Consider the following 22,124-nt stretch of genomic DNA (forward strand, 5'->3'; position numbering starts at 1 on the left):
TGTCTGTCATTTTGACTGACAGGGTCATAAAAATCCGGTCAAAATCTATTTTTACCCGTCACTTAAATTTTTAAAATGATGATAATGACATTGTGGTGACCCTTTGTTGGCATAATTCACCTTCCGTACTTGTGTGTCCATTTGGCCGAGCGCGTTACCGGCTACGACACAGTCACGTGACAGAGACACTTAAGAGCCGCACGCGTTCCGGCTTGAATAGAGAGTTCACAGAGAGCAGCAGAGCTACAGCGGCTGGACACAGCAATTCGAGCTAACAAGACTCGTAACATTGCATACCGCTTCAACATATTCAATAGTATTTAGTTTTCATTCATTTTAAATTAATATACTGTCCGAACAAGCTTAACAGAGAAGCCACACCGTGCCATCACACATCAAGCAGATGAATATGTAACTTTTTCTCCGCAGTGACAAAAACAGCTGACTGTGGCCCCAGTAGGTAGGCTACATACGGAACAATGAAATTAACAGTTCACCTGCTGTGGCCTGAACGGAGTCTTACACCTTCCTCCTGGTGCGCATGGACTTGAATTGCGTGCCCTCTTGTGCAGTCCCTGTTTTTTCACCTCCTTTATCAACACCATCGTCATTTTGGGGCTTTTTGAAGAAACTTCGGACACTCAGTTGCCTTGACATTTTTCAGAGTAAGGCCAACGACGTCATGCATCAAGAGAGACAATAGCTAATTAATATGCTCACTCGCCACCCTGTGGTCTGGGGTGTGTATTGCAACCTGTCAAAATGACAGATGGACTTCAGTTTTTTCCGTCACCGTTTTAAAAAATCGGTCAACGACGGAAAATATTCGGTTAACGCGACCCCTGATGCCATGTTCAAAGTCACTCAAATCACCTTTCTTCCCCATACTGATGCTCGGTTTGAACTGCAGGAGATTGTCTTAAACCATGTCTACATGCCTAAATGCACTGAGTTGCCGCCATCTGATTGGCTGATTAGAAATTAAGTGTTAACGAGCAGTTGGACAAGTGTACCTAATAAAGTGGCCGGTGAGTGTATACATGTATATGTTCCAAACGGAGTGGTATTGGAATGGTATTGGTATCGGCCTGGAACCCGGAAACCGATGATGTTTTCTGCCCATAGTTTTTTTAGCACTGAAATTTTGGTTGCATCTCAACCGATAATGCATTTTCAACTATTTTAGGCCGATAGTTTTTGGCACCGAATTTTCGGTCACATCTCTAGAAACAACAGTACTTCATGGTCATCTAAACATCAAGTGTTATGGAAAAGGGCAAATAATTTACAAGAAGATACTCTTTTTAATTTTGCGCATGTTTTTTTATTAACTGTCTATTAAATTAATGATATTTTCATACTTAGTAGTGCTAAATCAAAAAATAAATCTGTTGCAAGCAGCAATTAATTGTAGATAATGCAGGTCAGAATAACACGTTACAAGAGTTTTGTTGGCATTGGTGGACCGTGAAGTTACATAGTTAGCTCAGACTGCATGCGCATTCCATACATGTGCTGAATTAAAAACCTGGAGATGGCAGATACGGTCTTGCCGAGTCGAGCCGAGCTATGAGAGCGTTATCGCAGATATCCGCGGGGTTTGTCTCACAATCCGGTGACAGCTCGGCTTTAATCCCCGCCTTCACAGAGCAAATTAGATTCATGACGTGTGGCACTTTAGCTCACTAAATGGATGGAATAAGCGTCTCCCCTCCCTTGTAGGAGAGCACTTTTGAAACAACACTCAAAACAATAGCTGTTTGTTATCGCCTCCTCGTTTTGCGAAAGGGAATGAGGGAAAAAAGAGGAGGACAGAAAAACGATAAGATAAAGGTTTATGGAAAATCGTCCGGTTCTTAATCATGAATTCCACGACTGAACTATAGAATAATAGAAATAGGAAATTGTGTCAGGAGTAAATCTTGTCAGTGCGCAAAGAACAATGAATTGGACTAAATTACATCAGCTTTTACCACATTGGTCATAAGTTTTCATTACTTGAAGTTTGACAAAATTCTGCTCATTGGGATGAGAATTTTATTACATTTCTTTATTTGTCTATGGATAAAGACCCAGTCACATCCATGAGCAAAACATCCTATAGCCGATGTCATGTTGGGTTATTTCGAGAGAAAACGAGCAAGACAATCAATCAATTCCAATTCATTAGTTCAGAGATCATTTGGCCATTCAAAACACTGCCAGCAAAATTGATCAAATACAGTGGGGCAAATAAGTATTTAGTTAACCACTAATTGTGCATGTTCCCCTACTTGAAAATATTAGAGAGGCCTGTAATTGTCAACATGGGTAAACCTCAATCATGAGAGACAGAATGTGGCGAAAAAAAATCCCCAGAAAATCACATTGTTTGATTTTTAACAAATTTGTTTGCAAATCATGGTGGAAAATAAGTATTTGGTCAATACCAAAAGTTCATCTCAATACTTTGTTATGTACCGTTTGTTGGCAATAACGGAGGCCAAACGTTTTCTGTAACTCTTCACAAGCTTTTCACACACTGTTGCTGGTATTTTGGCCCATTCCTCTATGCAGATCTCCTCTACAGCAGTGATGTTTTGGGGCTGTCGTTGGGCAACCCATTCATTCTTTCCTTTACACAGATCAGTCGTCCAGGTCCCTTTGCAGAAAAACAGCCCAAAGGCATGATGTTTCCACCCCCATGCTTCACAGTGGGTATGGAGTTCTTCGGATGCAATTCAGTATTCTATCTCCTCCAAACACGAGAACCTGTGTTTCTACCAAAAAGTTCTATTTTGGTTTCATCTGACCATAACACATTCTCCCAGGCCTCTTCTGGATCATCCAAATGCTCTCTAGCGAACCGCAGACGGGCCTGGACGTGTACTGGCTTCAGCAGGGGGACACGTCTGGCAGTGCAGGATTTGAGTCCCTGGCGGCGCATTGTGTTACTGATAGTAGCCTTTGTTACTGTGGTCCCAGCTCTCTGTAGGTCATTCACTAGGTCCCCACGTATGGTTCTGGGATTTTTACTCACCGTTCTTGTTATCATTTTGACGCCACGGGGGGAGATCTTTCATGGAGCCCCAGATCGGGGTAGAATATCAGTGGTCCTGTATGTCTTCCATTTCCTAATAATTGCTACCATAGTTTGTTTACACCAAGCGTTTTACCTATTGCCGATTCAGTCTTTTCAGCCTGGTGCAGGTCTACAATTTTGTGTCTGGTGTCCTTCGACAGCTCTTTGGTCTTGGCTATAGTGGAGCTTTGAGTGTGACTGACTGAGCTTGTGGATAGGTGTCTTTTATACCGATAATGAGTTAAAACAGGTGCCATTGATACAGGTAACGAGTGGAGCCTCGTTAGACCTCGATAGAAGAAGTTAGACCTCTTTGACAGCCAGAAATCTTGCTTGTTTGTAGGTGACCAAATACTTAATTTCCACTCTAATTTGGAAATAAATTCTTTAAAAATCAAACAATGTGATTTTCTGTTTTTTTTTCTCCACATTTTTCTCTCATGGTTGAGGTTTACCCATGTTGACAATTACAGGTTTTCAAGTAGGAGAACTTGCACAATTGGTGGCTGACTAAATACTTATTTGCCCCACTGTATTTGGGGATACAGATACAAAACACTTCTCATCACTTATCAGCAATGGTAATGTTACAAACATCCGTACTGGCTCCTATTGCGCTGTATCAACTAATATGCAACGATAACTGAATTCAATACATTTTTTTAAACATTTTGCTTCATGAATCTGAAATAAACTACAACCTAACAATCAATTAGTGATTCAAACAGCTTCACTAAAGTCTTTGAACATTAATTGTACTGAAGTGTTTATATGAAAGTATGTTCGGTGTAGCCCAAAGGCTACCCAGCATGTTCACACAAGCGTACGGCAGGAGAATATTAAAAAATGGGGTGGGGCTTTGATATTGCACATGCCAATTATCTCTGGAGAAGAGACCCAATTAACTGCGGGACCTGTGGTACCCTGACTCACCGGCATGACTCAATCGATTAACTAATTACATAAATATTTGATCATGACTTTTGAAATAGACAATTACCTTAGTGCGCCCCAGAGATACAGGCATGTATTTAGAGTTTAGTCATTTTCAAAACAAAAGAAGTGGATTTTCGTTTCCTCCGTTCACAGTGATGTTTACTTAATAGGAATAGTTTCAGAATAATAAAAATTTTATATTTATAAACTTTTGTAAGAGAGCTTTTCAAATGTACTTTCAAGAAAAAAAGAAGTAAAACAAAACAATAACAATAGTTACAATACAAAACTTTTAATGCTAGATTTAAGTTCATTTAGTGACCATTGGAGCCGCTTCAATTTTGCTCACGTGCATAAATGGGAAAGACGATATTTTCTTCTACTTTTCTCCAGTTACATGGTATTAAGCCGCCATCAGCACAGATTTCAAACTTGCGGAGAATTCACTTAGGGGATTATCCTGCATTTGGACAGCTGTCTTTTCACAACGGGGATTTGTCATCAAGCTATATCCTGCCCTTAAGAAAAAAAGATACTTTTCTTTATCCATTCACTTCTAATTTGCACCTATCTTCCCGAGCAGCAAACGAAGGAATATTAATCTTTATTGACTTGGCAGGAAAGCGCGGGGACACATTTCATCTTATTATGACAGAATATCACTAACTGTTTTGGCTGTCATTTCATAGGGAGACTTAAACTTTGACCTCCACATTTTTTTCTCTCTTGGGAAGTAAATCCCTTCAAATCGCTGTCTTTTTCTGTCTGCAACAATTACACACAGGCAGAGGCCACCAGGTGCACCGTTGTCCTGTCACAAATTTCCCTTAAAAATTCACGACCTGGTCCTACCAAAACCTGCAATTAGAAGAGGACTGCCTAAAGGCCTTCCAGTCAATAGTCTTCATTTGTAATTACTAGTGCCGCAGGACAAGTGAGAAGTCAGGCAAGCACCGATAAAATCTCGACCTGTTTTTTTTTTTTTTTAAAGTTAGTAGTAAACATAGTAAAAACATGCACACACAAAATCACCAATATAGCGGAAGGCCTGGCCGCACGCTCACAAAGACACCCGAGGTGATGTTTCTTTCTAATTATAATCTACGCAAAAATGTGGAGGATTTTCTTTCAGATGGAATTTTGTTTATGCTAAATAGAGCAGTATTACAAGCGACTGACATGCTGAAGAGTGTGGCTCTTCAGTTGGTTCTTTTGTATTTTTTAGTTTTCACCCATATACTCTAATGACTTTTTTCCATCAGATTTTCAGCAGAATCAAAAGCCTCTGTGATGTGAAGTCAATTATTTTTTTTTCTAAATAGATGATAGAAAAACGTTTGAAAATAACTACTCAATTCGAAAGAGCATTCAAGTGTTTTTCAACATTTCAGTTTTTTAGATTTTTTAGAGGGTGTTTAAAACAGCAGCCATTAACATATGAAGTTTTCCAACACTGTTTTAAAATGTTAACTTGATACTGAAATAGTCGTTAATTTAAACCTGAGAGGCTTTTTATACAATTATTGTAACTAATGCACGAAACATTAAAAGCATCTAATAGCTTGGGGGTTTGTGGGATTTTCCACTGAGGTTGTTTGTAAGTTTTGCTTTTTTAAGACAGTTTACAATATTATTTGCACGTTTTACTGACTGACTATGCCATTTCTGTTTGTTATTTATAATGTTTTGTGTTTGTCACTGAATAGACAGGTCAGTTTCTTGTTACCAACCGTTGTGTGTTATTCAAACTCACCTAATTCAGCTGGCTAGTTGTTATCAAGAGTACTAAAACCCTTTTCAAAATGAGTCTGACAACTAAGTAAGGAGGCTAAATAACTTTAAACTTTAATACATGCTCAGATAGGCCGGTATCGGTATCGGCCAGTATCGGTATCGGATCGGAAGTGCAAAACAATATCGGTATCGGATCGGAAGTGCAAAAACCTGGATCGGGAAATCCCTAGTCCAAATCACGGCAGTCGGGTCCGTCATAACTCGGCGACTACCTGTACTAGCAGAGGGAACTGTATTCATCAATTAAACCTGAGCAGATCAGGCAAGTGGACAAACTAAGCACCTGCGTCCGAGATATAAATATGTGGATGAGCACTAACTATCTTCTACTTAATCCTGAAAAGACAGAAGTCCTTATAATAGGCCCGAAAAGTGTGAGAGATTCTTTAGCTGCCCAGATAGTCACTCTGGACAATGTAAGTGTAGCCTCCAGCACCACAGTTAAAAACCTAGGAGTTTTATTCGACCCTGACTTATCGTTTAAAGCTCACATTAAACAAACCTGCAGAACGGCCTTCTTTCACCTGCGCAACATAGCCAAAATTTGAAATATTTTGTCTAAAAGCGATGAAAAAAAAATTAATTCAAGCGTTCGTTACATCGAGATTGGATTACTGTAACTCCCTACTTGCAGCTTGTCCTAAAAGTTCTCTAAAAGGTCTTCAGCTTGTCCAAAACGCAGCAGCAAAACTTTAAACAGGAACCAATAGAAGAGAGCACATCACCCCTGTGCTCCAGGCCCTTCACTGGCTTCCAGTCGAGTTTAGAATTAAATTTAAAATCCTCCTTCTTACATTTAAGACCATTAATGGGTTGGGGCCATCTTATCTCACCGATGCTCTGGTTCCATACTGCCCCAACAGAACACTCCGCTCTCAGAATGCAGGTCTACTGGTAGTTCCCAGGGTTTCTAAAAGTACTGTCGGAGCTAGAGCCTTTAGCCACCAAGCCCCTGTTTTATGGAATCAGCTTCCAGCTAATATTAAAGAAGCCGAGACAGTCTGCATTTAAGATTAGATTAAAAACGTTCCTAATCAACAAAGCTTATGGTCAGGCTAGTTGAACTCGGAGTAGACTCAAAGTTTAGTCTAAGCTGCACTAGAAGCTATAAAGCTGGGGGAAGTACAGCCTTTGAGGTCTATCTCCTTTTTCTCACTCTACCTACCACTTATCTTACTTTATTTCTATTTTCCAATGTTAATATCTAGTTGTCTAGTCTCTTCATCACTGGTCACCCGGTGTCCCCTTGAGGGGCTATTTTTCAGCCGCAGCCTCCTGACTGTCCGGACCCCAAGCTGGATGGACGTCCTCGTTTCTACCCCTGTCTCATCTGGCTAGATGGACCTCTTCTTGTTCCTTTACTCCACTGCACCTTTACGGACTGTAACTTCGCCTGCTAATTCCCATTAGCGGTCCTGGGGCTTCCTGTCTATCCGTCCTGGGAGTGGATCTCTCCTGACTGTGGTACTCCCCAAGGGTTCTCATTTTCTCCCAAAGACTCTGGAGTTTTTGGAGTTTTTCATTGCCGACATGGAGGGTCTAAGGATGGGGGATACCCAGGACTTGAATTTATTTATTCATCTTTGTTGCTTCATTTGCTGTTTCTGATTGTTTATCGTATTGCCTCTTCAAAGCCCTTTGAGACAACGTTGTTGTGATCCAGGGCTATACAAATAAAATTGAATTGAACAGACAGACATACGGAAATGGATAAATAAGCTCCACCTTCCATTGGTTTCACCTACTGGTGGAGGGAATCAATTAAGGTGAGGCATTTCATTTCATCGCCGCAAGTGGATCTGTCTCCCCGTGAGTAGGATAATAATCTCCAATGAGTGATTTCCATTCGCGGTCAGCAGACATACTGAGAAACTATCTTTTTTCATCAGGAAACTCTGAAACTCTTGTGCTATCTAACTGTTAAAAGTGAGCATTTAAACACCCAAGAAAAGTGTAACTTTTTTTTTTAACTTTCCTTAACACACTCCTGTTATTCAGTCATCCTATTGCCCTCAGGCTCCAAAACAGACAGAAAGGGCACAGGTTACGATGCATTTACCTCAGCATGAAAGCGGTTGAGAAATGTAATCGCGCAAGAAAGGAAAAGTGTGTGTTACTTTAGCACAACGAAGGGCATGCGCCGTCTTTTGACTAGCTGAATGTGAACAGGGGAAGGTGGGCGATCACCTGCGTTTACTTCTCAGCTGCCAGGCAGCCAGCCGTGCACAATAGCGTTCACGCCCTCCTCCCTCGGCGCTTCTTATCTCCTCATATTGTTCTCTGCTTCAATACCTTTGCCTCTGGCACACATCTTGACAACCAACGCTAAGCTACAGATTTGCGATTAGGCCATTATTCTGGTTGTCTCGCTTTCTCATCCCTTCGCACTATCGCTCACACATCGAAATTCTTCGATTGACACGACTACTTAACGAAGCCTCCGGAAAGAGGAAAAATGGCTGAGAGGAGAGCAAAGGCGACAAGGTGGGGTGTTTTGTAGGGGCTGACGGACAAAAAGAGAAAGGGTAGGCTATCTCACCGAAGGCGGCGACTTTGATGAGTATGGCGTGGACGTCAGATGAGATCATCTCCGAGAGCAGTGACTCTTGGTCTCGGTGCCACAGGTAGGCCAGAGGTTGCAAACCAAGACGCAAACACCTGGCGGGGACAGGTGAAAGTGAGAAGGGGCGGGCAGCTTGATTACAGGGGAAACTTGAACTTTGAACGATGCTTAAAGTTTTACAGCTGAGAATTTCAGCAAAATTTCCTTTTAGGACTGGTAAACATAAACACATACTGTTGTGCTGAACCCTCATTATTTTTTACCGATTACCTGTTTCAAGGTATACCGTGGTATGAAAACATCAAAGTTTCAAAACTGCATACATTTTCAGTCATACCGTCCCTAAGGTATTAGCTATTTTTTTATTTCCCAATAATGCAAGGAGAAATCCCTCGCTTGCAGGTGCAAGGCTCGACCCTCCTCCATCGGTTGCTGCTTAGTGTCAGTGAGTCAGCAATTCTACATGATGGCTGGAGGAGGTGAAACTCCTGAAATTTTTCCCCCATCAAAGAAAATGGAATCGCTGGTATGGGAATACTTCGGCTACAGAAAAGTTACAGACGGCCCGGGCTTAGAGGAGGAGGGCCAACAGACATGTAAAACATGTTTGCGGAGGGTGACTTCGAGGAGGCAATACCTGCAATATGATTTCACATTTATACAAAATTAAAGGTTCGTAAACACCAGTGTTATTAATAATGGCATTAGAATATAACGGTGCTACTAACGGCGTTATTTTTTTCAGTAGTGAGTAATCTAATTAATTACTTTTCTCATCTTGGCAACACCGTTACCTAAGCCTGTCGCAATATGTAATAATTCCATTTATAGCGCGGTATATAAAAATGAAGACGGTAAATTTCCTGCTGCGATTTATTGCCTCGCGTGACGCACGCGCTTGCGGCAGATGTGTGGCAGGCGTGCTTGGCAGCGCTGTTTAAAGTTCAGCTTCCTTGTGCCACTCTGTTTTATTGACTTCTGGGTATGTTCATTTTATACATTTGAGTTTGAGTGACACAGTTTTCACTGCTTAGTAAGAAAACTGCATCGCAACAAGCGGAGCCTCCTCATCACGTCAATTGACAATTAGAGCTATTCGCTTGATTTGAGAAATACAGACGACACCGCGCAAAATAGTGTTCCCTCACGGAAAGTGAAGTCCGCTACATTGTTGAAGAAATGAGACTGTTTTACCTCTGATAATACAGTGGTACCTCTACATACGAAGTTAATCCGTTCCAGGAGCTTGTTTGTAAGTCGAAATGGTCGTATGTCGAGCAGGATTTTCCCATAGGAATACATTATAATTCCATTAATTCGTTCCACAGCCCAAAAACCTGCACTAAATCCTTAAAAAATACTGCTGGTACTATTAAAATGGCAATTACATATAGCAAAACAAATAAATAATAAATAAAAATCGGATTAATAATATAATAATAATAATAATTCCTGTAATAGTGTAACGAAACGGGTTCTAATAAGGCGGACGTTTTTTTCTGTACCTGAAGGCACCGCGGCGCTGACGTGACAAAGAGGGAGGGGAGCGGGTGAAAGTTTACTTTCGCTTTCAATGCTTTCTTGAGAACATCGTCAATTGCGGCAGACAGCAGGCGTTTTGTGTTGAATAAGTTGTGAAAGAAATGATGAAAACGTGGCGAAGCTGGCGATTTCTCTGGAGATGTTACCACAATAAGAATTGTCAGCTTAACTTATAAGACTGGCGAACGATGGTCGTCGGAGGACTGTGCAGATGTATTGTTGAGCCATTTCACGGATGCCCACCCTACGCTCATATTTTTCTGTCATTTGCATCTTCATTTAGAAGGTAAGCGTCAACTTTTTCCTTGTTTCACCACCTGTACCAACCTTTTCTGAAACCTGTGATTTGTCACACAAGAAAATCCGCCATGCATTCGTCTGCGGTGCTGCCATTGTCGTCGTATTTCGAGCATGTCGTCGGATGTAGAAACAAATGGCGAGTCAAATTTTACGTCGGATGTCGAAAAGTTCGTGTGTCGAAGCGATCGTATGTAGAGGTACCACTGTATTTGATACCTTTGGGAGCCAAATTTTTGTTACTGCTACTTAATTAGTCTATTTTTCTCTGTTGTTGTTGAAGTGCAATTACTGTTACTGCAACTTTATACCTATGTGCCTAAATGCTTCAGTTATTAAGTGCAATTTAATTTTTTTCTTGAAAAAGACATTTATTATGTGTTTCTATTAATATTGTTGTGTTTTACTTGAAAGAGGCATGGTCTATTGTTTTTAGTTGTGATTTCTTAAAAGGTATTTTTTATAATTTAAAAGTAAACATTTATTGCGTTTAAATGGGTGTACTTGATCTATTAATAGATACTGTATTCTCACTGTGTTATTGTAAATCGGTTAAAAGGGGACGGGACTTGATAAGCATATGCTTCTCCTGCAGCCCTCGTCTTTTCTTCGTTTTTTTCGGGTTGCTCATATCACATCTTGCAACTGTCAATGATACCGATGATGATGACAATAAATAAACACTCCCAAAAAGTTTTTTTTTTGGTTTTTTTTTTTTTGGGGGGGGGGGGGGGGGGGGGGTCGCAATAATAACGCATATCGCAATAATTTATGAGATAATTTATCGCCCACTAAAATTTGTTATCGCGACAGGCCTACCGTTACCGTTACTGAGACTTACTATGCGTTACTATGTTGGTTGAATGACGCGACTAAAGTCTGAGAGAGACGGACTCACAGAGACGAGAGAGCAGAGGAGGAGTGGGGAGGCCGTTGCAAACGCGATGCTAGGTGGCTCCAATAATACCTGACTGTAGCTGATAGCCTTCAAACTTCGCCTACATGATGCTACGGTAGATATCACATATTATAGAACTAGATGCAAATGAATGACACGGCGGCATTAGCAACATGTATAAAGAACTAGATGCGTTAGTAAACAGCGGCCATCTTAAAGCAGTAGACCTCTCAGGAAGGCTCTGTTGTAGAAAACCTTCCTAGCAAACCTAAGTAAATTTTTATCTAAAATGCCCCCAGATCGGCAAAATCTTGACTTAACTCTATCTTTAAATGATGAAACAGTTTTAAAACTTACACATGTCGAAAGTAGATAGAAGGGAACTAATGCAATTACGAGAGCAATTTTAACAACTTTAATGGTTGACTCACAACATTAAATGACTTCCACACAAAGCAAAGGTTACTGTCTAGTTATTGCAATACCCGCAATACCCATGTCTAGTTAAGTTTAGGGTAAAGAATTGGGCTAGGGCGAACTGGCCCAAAAGCCTTTAAACTTCAAATACCTGTTTTGTTTTGTTTTTGGGGAGAAAAAAAACATGAAAAATTATCACCAGTTACTTTGCCAAGTAACTAATTACTCTTACATTCAGGTAACTGAGTTACCGTATTTTTCGGACTAGTCGCAGATTTTTTCATAGTTTGGTTGGGGGTGTGACTTATACTCAGGAGCGACTTATGTGTGAAATAATATATTAACACATTATGATATAATTTCACATGTTATTTTGGTGTTTTGTTTGGTAACCTTGTTAGCATGTTCTTTATGCTATAGTTATCTGAATAACTCTTAATAGCTATGGCCACGTTCGCGTTCTGCCTTTGGCAATGTGTGTTCAATTGTTATTATTTACTTTTTTATATTGAAATGCATGCTTTTAGTTTGTGGCACTTTCACGCCCACGTGGGGGCGCACTCGCACTTGCTTACGTGATGAAGAGCGCTCAAACGCCAGAAGATGGACAGCTACGCAGCTCTGAGTGAGTGGCCGAGTTAGCGAGAGAGAAACACGGCTGCGAAACTACGTTCATTGTTTATGCTTGTAAAATATCTCTACAGAGGCAATACCTGTGTGTATCATCTTTTCTGTTGTTGTTGTGTGTTTTCCACCCGCGATCGGACACTTAGAGCCAGTTGTGTGGTTGTTTGAACGATGTGCTAATGCTCGCGAACGCATGCTAACCGTTTGTGTCATTGCTGTAATATCACCAAATTATCATTTATTTACATTAATGCGAACCTGTTTGGTATCGAGGACGAAATTGATTCAGCAACTTATACGGACGTCCAGCATCGTCATTTGGGAGTTTAGCTCGTTGTATAGCCAGGACCGAGCCGTAGTGTCCTGGTGAGGACAGTAAATTCGCATTTCGTTGCTCATGCACTGTACACTGTACACTTATTCTGCATGCTATTCTCTATTGTATTTTTATATTAAATTGCCTTTCAAGATGACATACAGTGGGGAGAGCAAGTATTTGATACACAGTCAATGGGAAAACCCATTGGCAGTGTATCAAATACTTGTTCTCCTCACTGTATCTGTTCTATGTGTTGGATTTTATCAAGTAAATTTCCCCCCAAAATGCGACTTATACTCCGGTGCGACTTATATATGTTTTTTATTCTCTTCGTTGGGCATTTTATGGCTGGTGCGACTTATACTCAGGTGCGACTTGTAGTCTGAAAAATACGGTACTAACGCAATTACTTTTTGGGAGAAGTAATTTGTAACTGTGATGCATTACTTTTTTAAAGTAAGATTAACAACACTGGTAAACACTGTCATGAACGTTTCCCACCAGCTACGAGAGTTAACTCCAGCGTGTTTAGTGTGTCTAGCGGTGGCAGAACAGGCGGTGTTTTTCTCTCTAGCAACTGTCTGTGTTGAAAAAGAGAGTGCGGCTCACCTAAAGGACTGCAAGTTCTAAAATTATTTTAAATTACCATTGTATTTGTGTTCCAATTTGCTAATATGTTTTGAAAAATTAAAATCCTGTTCAATGGAAAAAAGGTTGTTGTTTTTTTTAAAAACCAAATATCTCAAAGTAACACATTTTAGAGCTGTAATTGCAATACCGTGATAACGTGAAACTGATATTTTGGCTTAAGTTATCATACTGTCAGAATATCATCCCAGCACATGCCTATTTTCAACTTTACTAAGATATAATTATTTTTTTCTAAATGTGCTGAGATTAAAATATGTATTTATGGATATTAAGAGAATGCACCCACCCAGACCCACATATGCCTAAATACCCTTTATAAACTGCTCAGGATTTTAAAATCTTTTATTCTTTTGTGACAAGTGAGAAACTTTTCTGATGCGCCTCTTGAATCCATTCAAATCAGATCTGTGGATGTTCACACAGAAGTGTACGAAATAATTTTTTAAAATTCTGATTTTGATTTCTGTGTGCAATGAAGGTGACAATAGAGTCCAAGAAAGATCTCCTAAAAGCCTCTCTGATGGGTGGAATTTTAGTACAGCAATGCACACCTCTGCCTACATAAAGTGAAAACTATGAAGGTTGACAGAGCTGGTTTTGAAACAGAGCTTACTGTCTGAATGAAGTGTAATTAAAGTCAAAAGTTGTGTTCTACTGTACCATCGTGTGAGTGTGTGTTGTAAGACTTACACATTTTCAACACGGACCCTCTGGTAATCAGAGAGAATGGCCCCTGCAGACACTGCTTCGACACCCTCCTTTTCCTGTGGAGAGAATGAAGGAACCTTCAAATACAAAGGCTTTTTCCTCCATTTTCGACAATATGTGTGATATACACTCAGTAACACCGATGACGTACGCGTCCCGTGGGGGGTAAATACTGTTTGCTCAACCTACAATGGTGTTCCTAATCTGACCTGAGCCACGCACAAACACAGTGACATATACTCTGGCACTCATGGCAAGTCTTTCCATTCTCAGCCAGGATGTTTACATTCTGGTCATATCAAAGTCACTGTGGTTCAACCCATATTCCCTGGAGATCTGTCTACATAAACTATGAGTCCACATGTGTATGATACAGTACATTGGCTAGATAAATATTTTTAACTTGATTTTTTTAAGGTATTTTTACTTATAGTTTTAAAGAATCTGTAATAAATCAATGGAGCATAGTACTTTTTTTTTAAAAAAATAAATTAACATTCGACATAAAAATAAACAACATAAAAGGTCAACTCTGATTAACTATCGGGCACATTTTCCACCACATTTCTATCCAAAGCTAGACCAATTTTGAAGCATAATTGCCTCCAACTAGTGCTGGGCGATCCAGAAAAGCAAGCACTTGTGTGCTATTCAGGCTGAAGGCTGCCCTCTATTGGCAAATACCTAACTTCCATAAAGCTGCCCTCTACTGGCTATATCCGAAGAATTAGTCCACAATTACGGTAATTAATCAACACTAATCGAAGAAAAAAAAAGGCCTCCGAAGATCGATAGATACTGGCCCTTGCTATAGAGCTACCAAGTATCATGACAAATGGTTAACAAATAACGAAGAAGTAGGACTTAAAAATCAATTCCACAAGAAGAAAAGCTACTATTTGAGTAGCACCTTGACAGGCCTTCAGCCTGTACAACAAAAGAAAATTGACAATAATAACTTTTCAGACTGCCTGGAGAGAGGTCTCAAAAACTAAAACTAACTAACTAAAATTGCTACTCCTTGTTATTCGTAGATGGATCAGAATGAAAATTGGTAGTTATATTCTAGGGTTGTGTTCGCATTGATCCTCAGAGCCGTTTTTTTTTCTTTTTTTCTTTTGGGTCAAGGCTGATTAACCATGGACCTAAAATTGCTACCTCACTGTTATTTGTGGATGGATCACAATGAAATTATGGTAGGTACTAAGGGTGTAACGGTGCATGTATTTGTATTGAACCGTTTCGGTACGTGGTGCTCGGATCGGAACGGAGGCGTACCGAACGAGTTCCTGACGTAATGTAACCCTTACTTTTCGAGACTGTGAGTCGATCGGGTTACAGTTTCTTTGTGTAGACTATATTTACTCCGTCTTCTCTACTGTAATGAGGACCAACACGGTAGGATAGCATAACCCAGAAACGTCAACGGCGCAACAACGTGGCCGCCGTGAGAACGCAGTGAAACGCGGGCGTTAAAGTCAATCAGCCAATGCACACCAGTCGCAGTGCGGCCACGTGTTAGACGCGTCCCAGAAGCGGCTCAACACGACGCACGCGAAAAGAACGACAGAGTTTATTATTTGACGCGAGACGCGACCCTCCTGCGTCAATACTACTACCGGTAGCTAGGATCGGGCAGACCGGAAGTCACTCGTGTAAAAATACGGTGGATCCGGTCGATTTTCAAACTAATATGCAATCGTAACCCACTTTTTGAGTCCATCAGATCTCTTGAGTGGTAGATCGGGGCACAGTTGACTTGTCTTTGTTGATTTACTGCTGTCTTCTCTGCTATAATAATAACCAACACGGCCCCGTGTTCAATACAAAACCCTCCTATCACGACAAAACAAGTAGGAACTAATATTCACATAGGAACTAAAGTTATACAACATAAAATATACAATATAAATGAATACTACATCACATTTGTAAAATATAAACACATAATAAATAATAGCCCATTTAAATAAAATAAATTGAAATGAGCTTAAACACCTGTAATTAAATAATAAAAATAATACACAGATCCTGCGTACACAATTAAATATATTAATTTATGTGTGGCACTTTAACTTGAGAAAATCCACCAATAAAGCTTTTGAAAACCGTTCATAAGAGAAAAAAAAAAGATTCATTGAGGCATTTCATTTGTAAAATACATGTTAAAATCTTTGTCATTGGGATTGCTTTTTTCTTTAGCACAGGACTTTCAGAAAGAAAGCTGACCAATACGCGGGGTCTGAAAGGCAAATTGTCATTGGATTATCTTTAAATACCCGCTACTTTTTGAGCAGAATTCTAGGTTTGTATAGGCTAATGTTCCTATTGTTGAAAGCAAAAAGGTGTGTACTAAACAATTAGCACATTTATATTTTGCATTTTGTTTTCTTACTGTACCGAAAATGAACCGAACCGTGACCTCAAAACCAAAGTACGTACCGAACTGAGATCGTAGAGCGAGAGCGTTCTCGCGGCAGCCACGTTGTCGTGCCGTTGACGTTTCTGGGTTATACTGTCATACCGTGTTGGTCCTCATTATAGTAGAAAAGACGAATTAAATATAATCTACACAAAGAAACTGTAACCCGATCGACTCACAGCCTCGAAAAGTAAGGGTTACATTGCGTCAGAAACTCGTTCGGTACGCCTCCGTCCCAAACCGAGCACCACGTACCGAAACGGCTCAATACAAATACATGTAGAGTTACACCCTTAGGCATTATACTAATTAAGTTTAGCTTTGTGAACCACAATTCACCCATTAGTTTTAACTTTTCATTTTCCTACATTTCCACTTCTAGCCGCTACAACTACCAACAAACATTTTTATTTGTTTTGTTTTCTCTTTAGTCTATTTTCCATACATCACTGGGTGAGGGCCATTCTAATTGCTTTTTATCATATTCATATACTGTATGGCTCCAGGGAAGACTAGGAAAAGGTTCAAATCTAAAGTCATACCAACAATCACACAAGCACACGCAAGGTGCAGTGGTGCATGTGCATACACAAATTCCCTACTGCAATGTCTCTACCCCACCGACACACACCTGCAGATTCATTAGAACATTACACGGGATGTAATTAGAATGCCTAGCTGGTGGTAGTAGTGCGGCGGATGGAGCGGTCTCCAGTAAATTACCTTGTAGACATTATCAATTTCCCTGGCTACTGGTCCTTAAGATAACCCTCGCGGTCGTCCTCGTCCTCCGCCTCCCTCCCGCCCATCCTCGCTTCCTGCAATTTTTCTCTGCCTGATAAACATGCTGATTAAAGCGAACAGCGTGTAAACCTTTGATACTTTCCTAAATGAAATCCATGCCCTGCCTGGGGCCTGATGCTAGGCTGCACACAAACACACATACGACTCCAAGTAGGCATGCCTGCTAATCAGATAAAAAATGCACTGTTGTTTGCGTATGCATCTATATGTGTGTGTGAGTGTGCATGTTTTGGATACCAAATAGTATGTGGTGTAAAAGGTAAAAAGAGGAACATGAATTACAAACATAGATATACAGTAACTGTGTGACCTCAGGTTTAAACCTCTTCAGGCCTCAGGATCCAATATGTTTTAACATCCCTCCATTGTGAGAAACATTACAGTCAATTCTATTGCCAAGTGACAGTAATTAAGTCGGACTGATAGCGTTTCAGGCCCGGCGTAGGAGCTAAGGCGGCTGCAGGCACAGTCGTGTAATTCGAGGTAAGCCTCAGGGCCAGCGCTCTTCTCTAATGCAATGATAACCCTTTGCCTAAACGCAACTGTCACTTCCTAAAGAGGCCAATTAGGAGGCACAAATTGGGATAAGAAATGACAATAAAAAGAATATAAGAGGTAGGTTGGGTATCTCAACGCCAATGGTTCGTGAACAAAAAGATCACTTGGTTGCCATTGAAACTTAAGGGATTTGAGACCAAGATGTTGAGATTTGGTTGCGGTCAATGTTACGCAACGTCAAAGTGCGTAGGCCAAGTTGCAGTGGCAAACCATAGACAACAAGCCACACGTGAATTACCGTCCCAAGTAGAAACATTGGAAGGAGCCCAACCTTTTTGGGAAAGCTTAAGATTTTTGGGGGGCGGGGGGAACTTTTACGTCCGTGGAGCAGCGTTTTGTGGTAGGGTTGTTGTTTCAACACCTGCACTAACATTCTTGGAACCCATGTTTTCTCTGACAAGAACATCCGCCGTGCCTCCGTCTCATGGCGGCAAGAAACTGCGGCGCTGTCATAAATCGTCGCATTTCGAGCATGTCGTCGTACGTAGAAACAAGTCAAATGGCGAGTCAAATTTTACTTCGGATGTCGAAAAGATCGCGTGTCGAAGTGATCGTATGTCGATGTACCTCTGTATTTCGAATGAACATTGACAGATGAGCACATATTTTAGCTTCTACAACGACAACGCCTACTTGGTGATAATACGCTCAGCATGAAAACATTTATTATTTTCAATTAATTATAGCCACAAGGACGTCACAAACTGTATGTAAAAAGAAAAAAAGGAGTTCAAGAAAACGTTTGCCGTTAGCATTAGGCTAATGCTATGCTAATGCCACGAGTTACATTTAGTGTGTGATGTTCACTCAGCACAGACCTTTAAAGGCAATAGCAACATTGCATATTCTCTCTGGGCAAGATAAGAAAACAAATCTTACTGTGTGTGCAAGCCTTGAGAGGAAAGAACACTGGCGAGTTGGGGGGCACAGCACGTCAAATGACTGACACAAGCAAACTGCTACGATTTAGACTAACTACATATAAAATGTCATACTTAGTGAACATGTGACGGAAACTATTTATACTAAAACTATTATAACAAAAAGTATCGTCTCGTCAGACGAAAACTGGCATTTTTCTCGTTATGTTTTAGTGTCCCAAAACACGTTTTTTAGCTCGTTATCGTCTCATCATCGTCATGAAAAAAGTGTTCTATTTTCGATATCGTTGATGAAAACAACACTGGTCTGAACAGCCACAAAGAACATGAATCAGATTTTTGCGAGACGGATTGAAACCACATACGGTAGGTAGTTCCATATCAGACATGGACAAAATGCTTTTCTGTCTGAACAGCTCAGGTGAGTTTTGAGTGTTTGTGACATCACTCTATACTTCAAAAATGACCAGATGACCAGTAGCTGATGCTGCATCCATGATTTTATTTCTGTTGTACATACAAGTGCAAACAAATCATTAGCAAACATTGTACACCTCATGCCTGAGTACCCATATAAAGCTCCACATAATAGGATATGAACTCACAACTTCTGAACTGGTGGTCAGAAATACTAAACGGTTGGTCCTGCCCTGTTATAGATAACTACCACTAAATTGAAATTAGAGTAAGAAGCACATTTTTTCAAAGGTGAGCGAGTGAGTTTACTAGGAGTGTTTTTCACTCATTTTCGATAAGGTGTACGCATTCGAAAAAATGGTGAGTTTTGCAGGCATGCTAAGGCCACCCAAAGAGGTAATTAATACAATGAGCAACGAGCTACTAATTGTAGCTAACAAAATCACAAATAAAAAGACAGAGAGGAAGGTCAGCCAATAAATAATCATACTTATCTGGTTTAGTAGTTGATGGGATTTGACCTTGTATCTACAATGACTGTTGGCAGAGAAATCCCATTCCATGTTACGTTTCCCGCTTCATTAAAGGCAGTTCCACCTGATGCTGGACCCGAGGCCCTGCATTATATCGTGCCCTGAGCGGGACTAATTCAAGCCCGGCAACGTGTGACCGCACAACCCTGCAGCAGCCCCATTGGAGGCAACTGCTAAACAAAGGCACGCCATTGCTATCTTTCTTTCTTTCCATCAGGCACAAAAAAGCTATTAATGAGGATCTATGGCCCTGAGCAATGGAAGCCCTTGGTCCCCTAGCCATGTCCATCAGGGTACTTAGCCTCATGCAGTCATTAACTCTTGTTACTAATTGTCAAATTCATTAAACTCCTCCTTACCCCCACATCCGGATTGTCTCCCGTGTAAATTGATGGAAGAGGACTGAGTTATTAAGATGTCAGCTGCGGGGGAAGATTAAGGCCAGTGGGCATGCTCCACAAAGAAAAGACACGGCCGTTAAACTCAATCGCTAGGTAGTGTGCGTGATATACTTTCTAATTATATATACATTCATCTTTGTAGGGGCATAAAAAAGTTGTTCAATTGTATTCACAGTCACGCTGCCTTCAGGTAAGCCATACATTTGACCTACACTGAGAGGAGAAAAATACCACATAGCTGTGTTCAAAATAGATGCCTGAAACAGGAGGATCTTCAAAATGGAATATAATCTGTTCCTTGACACTGGCTGACTTCAAAGTAGGTTCTAGTTTTGAGTTCACTTTACCAAAAAATGGCAATTTGTAGATGAATTCAGTCGTATACGTGTCTGAAGCAAACATATTGCCCCTGTGTGAATCTACGTAGGGTGTATTTACAAAAAGTGGCCACACTGACATTTCTAGGTGTTTAGCTCTTAATTTGATTTTATTTTTTAGTGCAATACAGTAGTGCTGCAACGATTAATCGACTAACTCGAGTAATTCCATCAGAAAAAAGATTCAAATTAAATTTGCTGCCTCGAGTATTCTTTTAACTAAAGTAGCGTTGTAATGATTTGTTTTGAAAGTGTTTGCATTTAGTTTTATTGATTTGAGTGGATACACTTCCTTCTAATGGAGACAGTGAATATGACATAACTAATTTCACATGGCCGAATCCCAGCTGCTCCCTGTTAAGATCAACATAAGCTAAGTTTTTGTTTGAGCTAATGTTTTTTTTAATAGATTCGTAATTTAGTTTATAATTATAGTTAGCCATTTTTGTGGGACTATGTGTTTGAACCATTTGTTAAGAGCATTGTAAGGAAGAAGTAAGCATTTTATAGCATTTAAGCTCGCGGAATTTTGCTATGTAAGTTAGTCAATTGTTCTTTTGTTGTGCTTAGATCCTCATTTATTTACCATTTTATACCATTTGAGGCGCAGCTCAGGTACTCGATTAGTTGAACTAACTAGTTCATTGATTAATCGACTACTAAAATAATTGATAGCTGCAGCCCTACAATACAGTGATCCCTCGCTACTTCGGGCTTCAAACTTCGCACCCTCAGTCCATCGCAGATTTTTTTCAATTAAAAAACAAATAAACAAATACAGTATTTTAGAGAGATATCCCAATCCGATCACGTACAGCCTCTCACCCTCCCTCCTGCTGCTTTCTTACTCACAAGGCCAGCTGCAGTTTGCTTGTTAAAGTTGACGATGAGTGACATGCGTTGAAGCTTTGATCTTGCCAGAGAACCTCGGGAGCGCTGCCTTCAAAGGAGCCGAGTCGTTTAGCTTATTAAACACTAGCGGTAGTATGCTGCGTCAACTCATTGTGTGTGTTTAAATGCTCAGCAGCGTGAGCGGACTTGAGTGGACTCACTCAATGCAGCATTTAATAAATACAAGCATTTTGGTACGTTATTCCTGTTTAAATATAACTCCGTGGGACAGTAACATGTTTAAACTAATCATAATTATTACATTTGAAGTGCTTAAAAAACATTTACCGTATTTTTCGGACTACAAGTCACCCCTGAGTATAAGTCGCACCAGCCATAAAATGCCCAACGAAGAAAAAAAAAAACATATGTCAGTCGCACCGGAGTTTAAGTCGCATTTTTGGGGGAAATTTACTTGATAAAATCCAACACATAGAACAGATATGTCATCTTGAAAGGCAATTTAATAAAAAAATAAAATAGAGAACAACATGCTGAATAAGTGTACAGTGTACAGTGCATGGACAACAAAATGCGTATATACTGTCCTCACCAGGACGCTACGGCTCGGTCCTGGCTATACAGCGAGCTAAACTCCCAAATGACGATGCTGGACGTTCGTATAATTTGCTGAATCAATTTTGTCCTCGAAACCAAACAGGTTCGCATCAACGTAAATAAATTATAATTAGGTGCTACTACAACAATGACACAAACGGTTAACATGCGTTCACTAGCATTAGCACATCGTTCAAACAACCGCACAACTGGCTCTAAGTGTCCGATCGCGAGTGGAAAACACACAACAACAACAGCAGAAAAGATGATACACACAGGCATTGCCCCTGTAGAGATATTTTACAAGCATAATCAATGAACGTAGGTTCGCAGCTTTGTTTCTCGCTAACTCGCCCACTCACTCAGACCCTGCGTAGCTGTCCGTCTTCTTCTGGCGTGTGAGCGCTCTTCTTCACGTAAACAAGTGCGAGTGCGCCCCCACGTGGGCGTGAAAGCGCCACAAACTAAA

The 22,124-nt window shown here is 40.4% G+C and overlaps 1 protein-coding gene across 8 annotated transcripts in view; it reads right to left on the reverse strand.

Annotated features, from left to right (window-relative positions):
• dph6 (diphthamine biosynthesis 6) overlaps positions 1-22,124 on the reverse strand; it is a 198,813-nt gene that overhangs the window by 134,894 nt on the left and 41,795 nt on the right. For all 8 annotated transcript variants that reach the window (XR_009067117.1, XR_009067118.1, XM_057859083.1 and 5 more), the window contains exons 4-5: positions 13,796-13,869; positions 8,331-8,449 (exon numbers count right to left, since the gene is read on the reverse strand). Coding sequence is in view for 6 of the 8 variants with exons in the window: in XM_057859083.1 (XP_057715066.1) it covers positions 8,331-8,449; positions 13,796-13,869 (193 nt within the window). In the remaining 2 variants the exon portion in view is untranslated. The remainder of the gene's footprint in view (positions 1-8,330; positions 8,450-13,795; positions 13,870-22,124) is intronic.

This window comes from Corythoichthys intestinalis, chromosome 15 (genome assembly GCF_030265065.1).
Source record: "Corythoichthys intestinalis isolate RoL2023-P3 chromosome 15, ASM3026506v1, whole genome shotgun sequence".
NCBI classification, from domain to species: Eukaryota; Metazoa; Chordata; class Actinopteri; order Syngnathiformes; family Syngnathidae; genus Corythoichthys; species Corythoichthys intestinalis.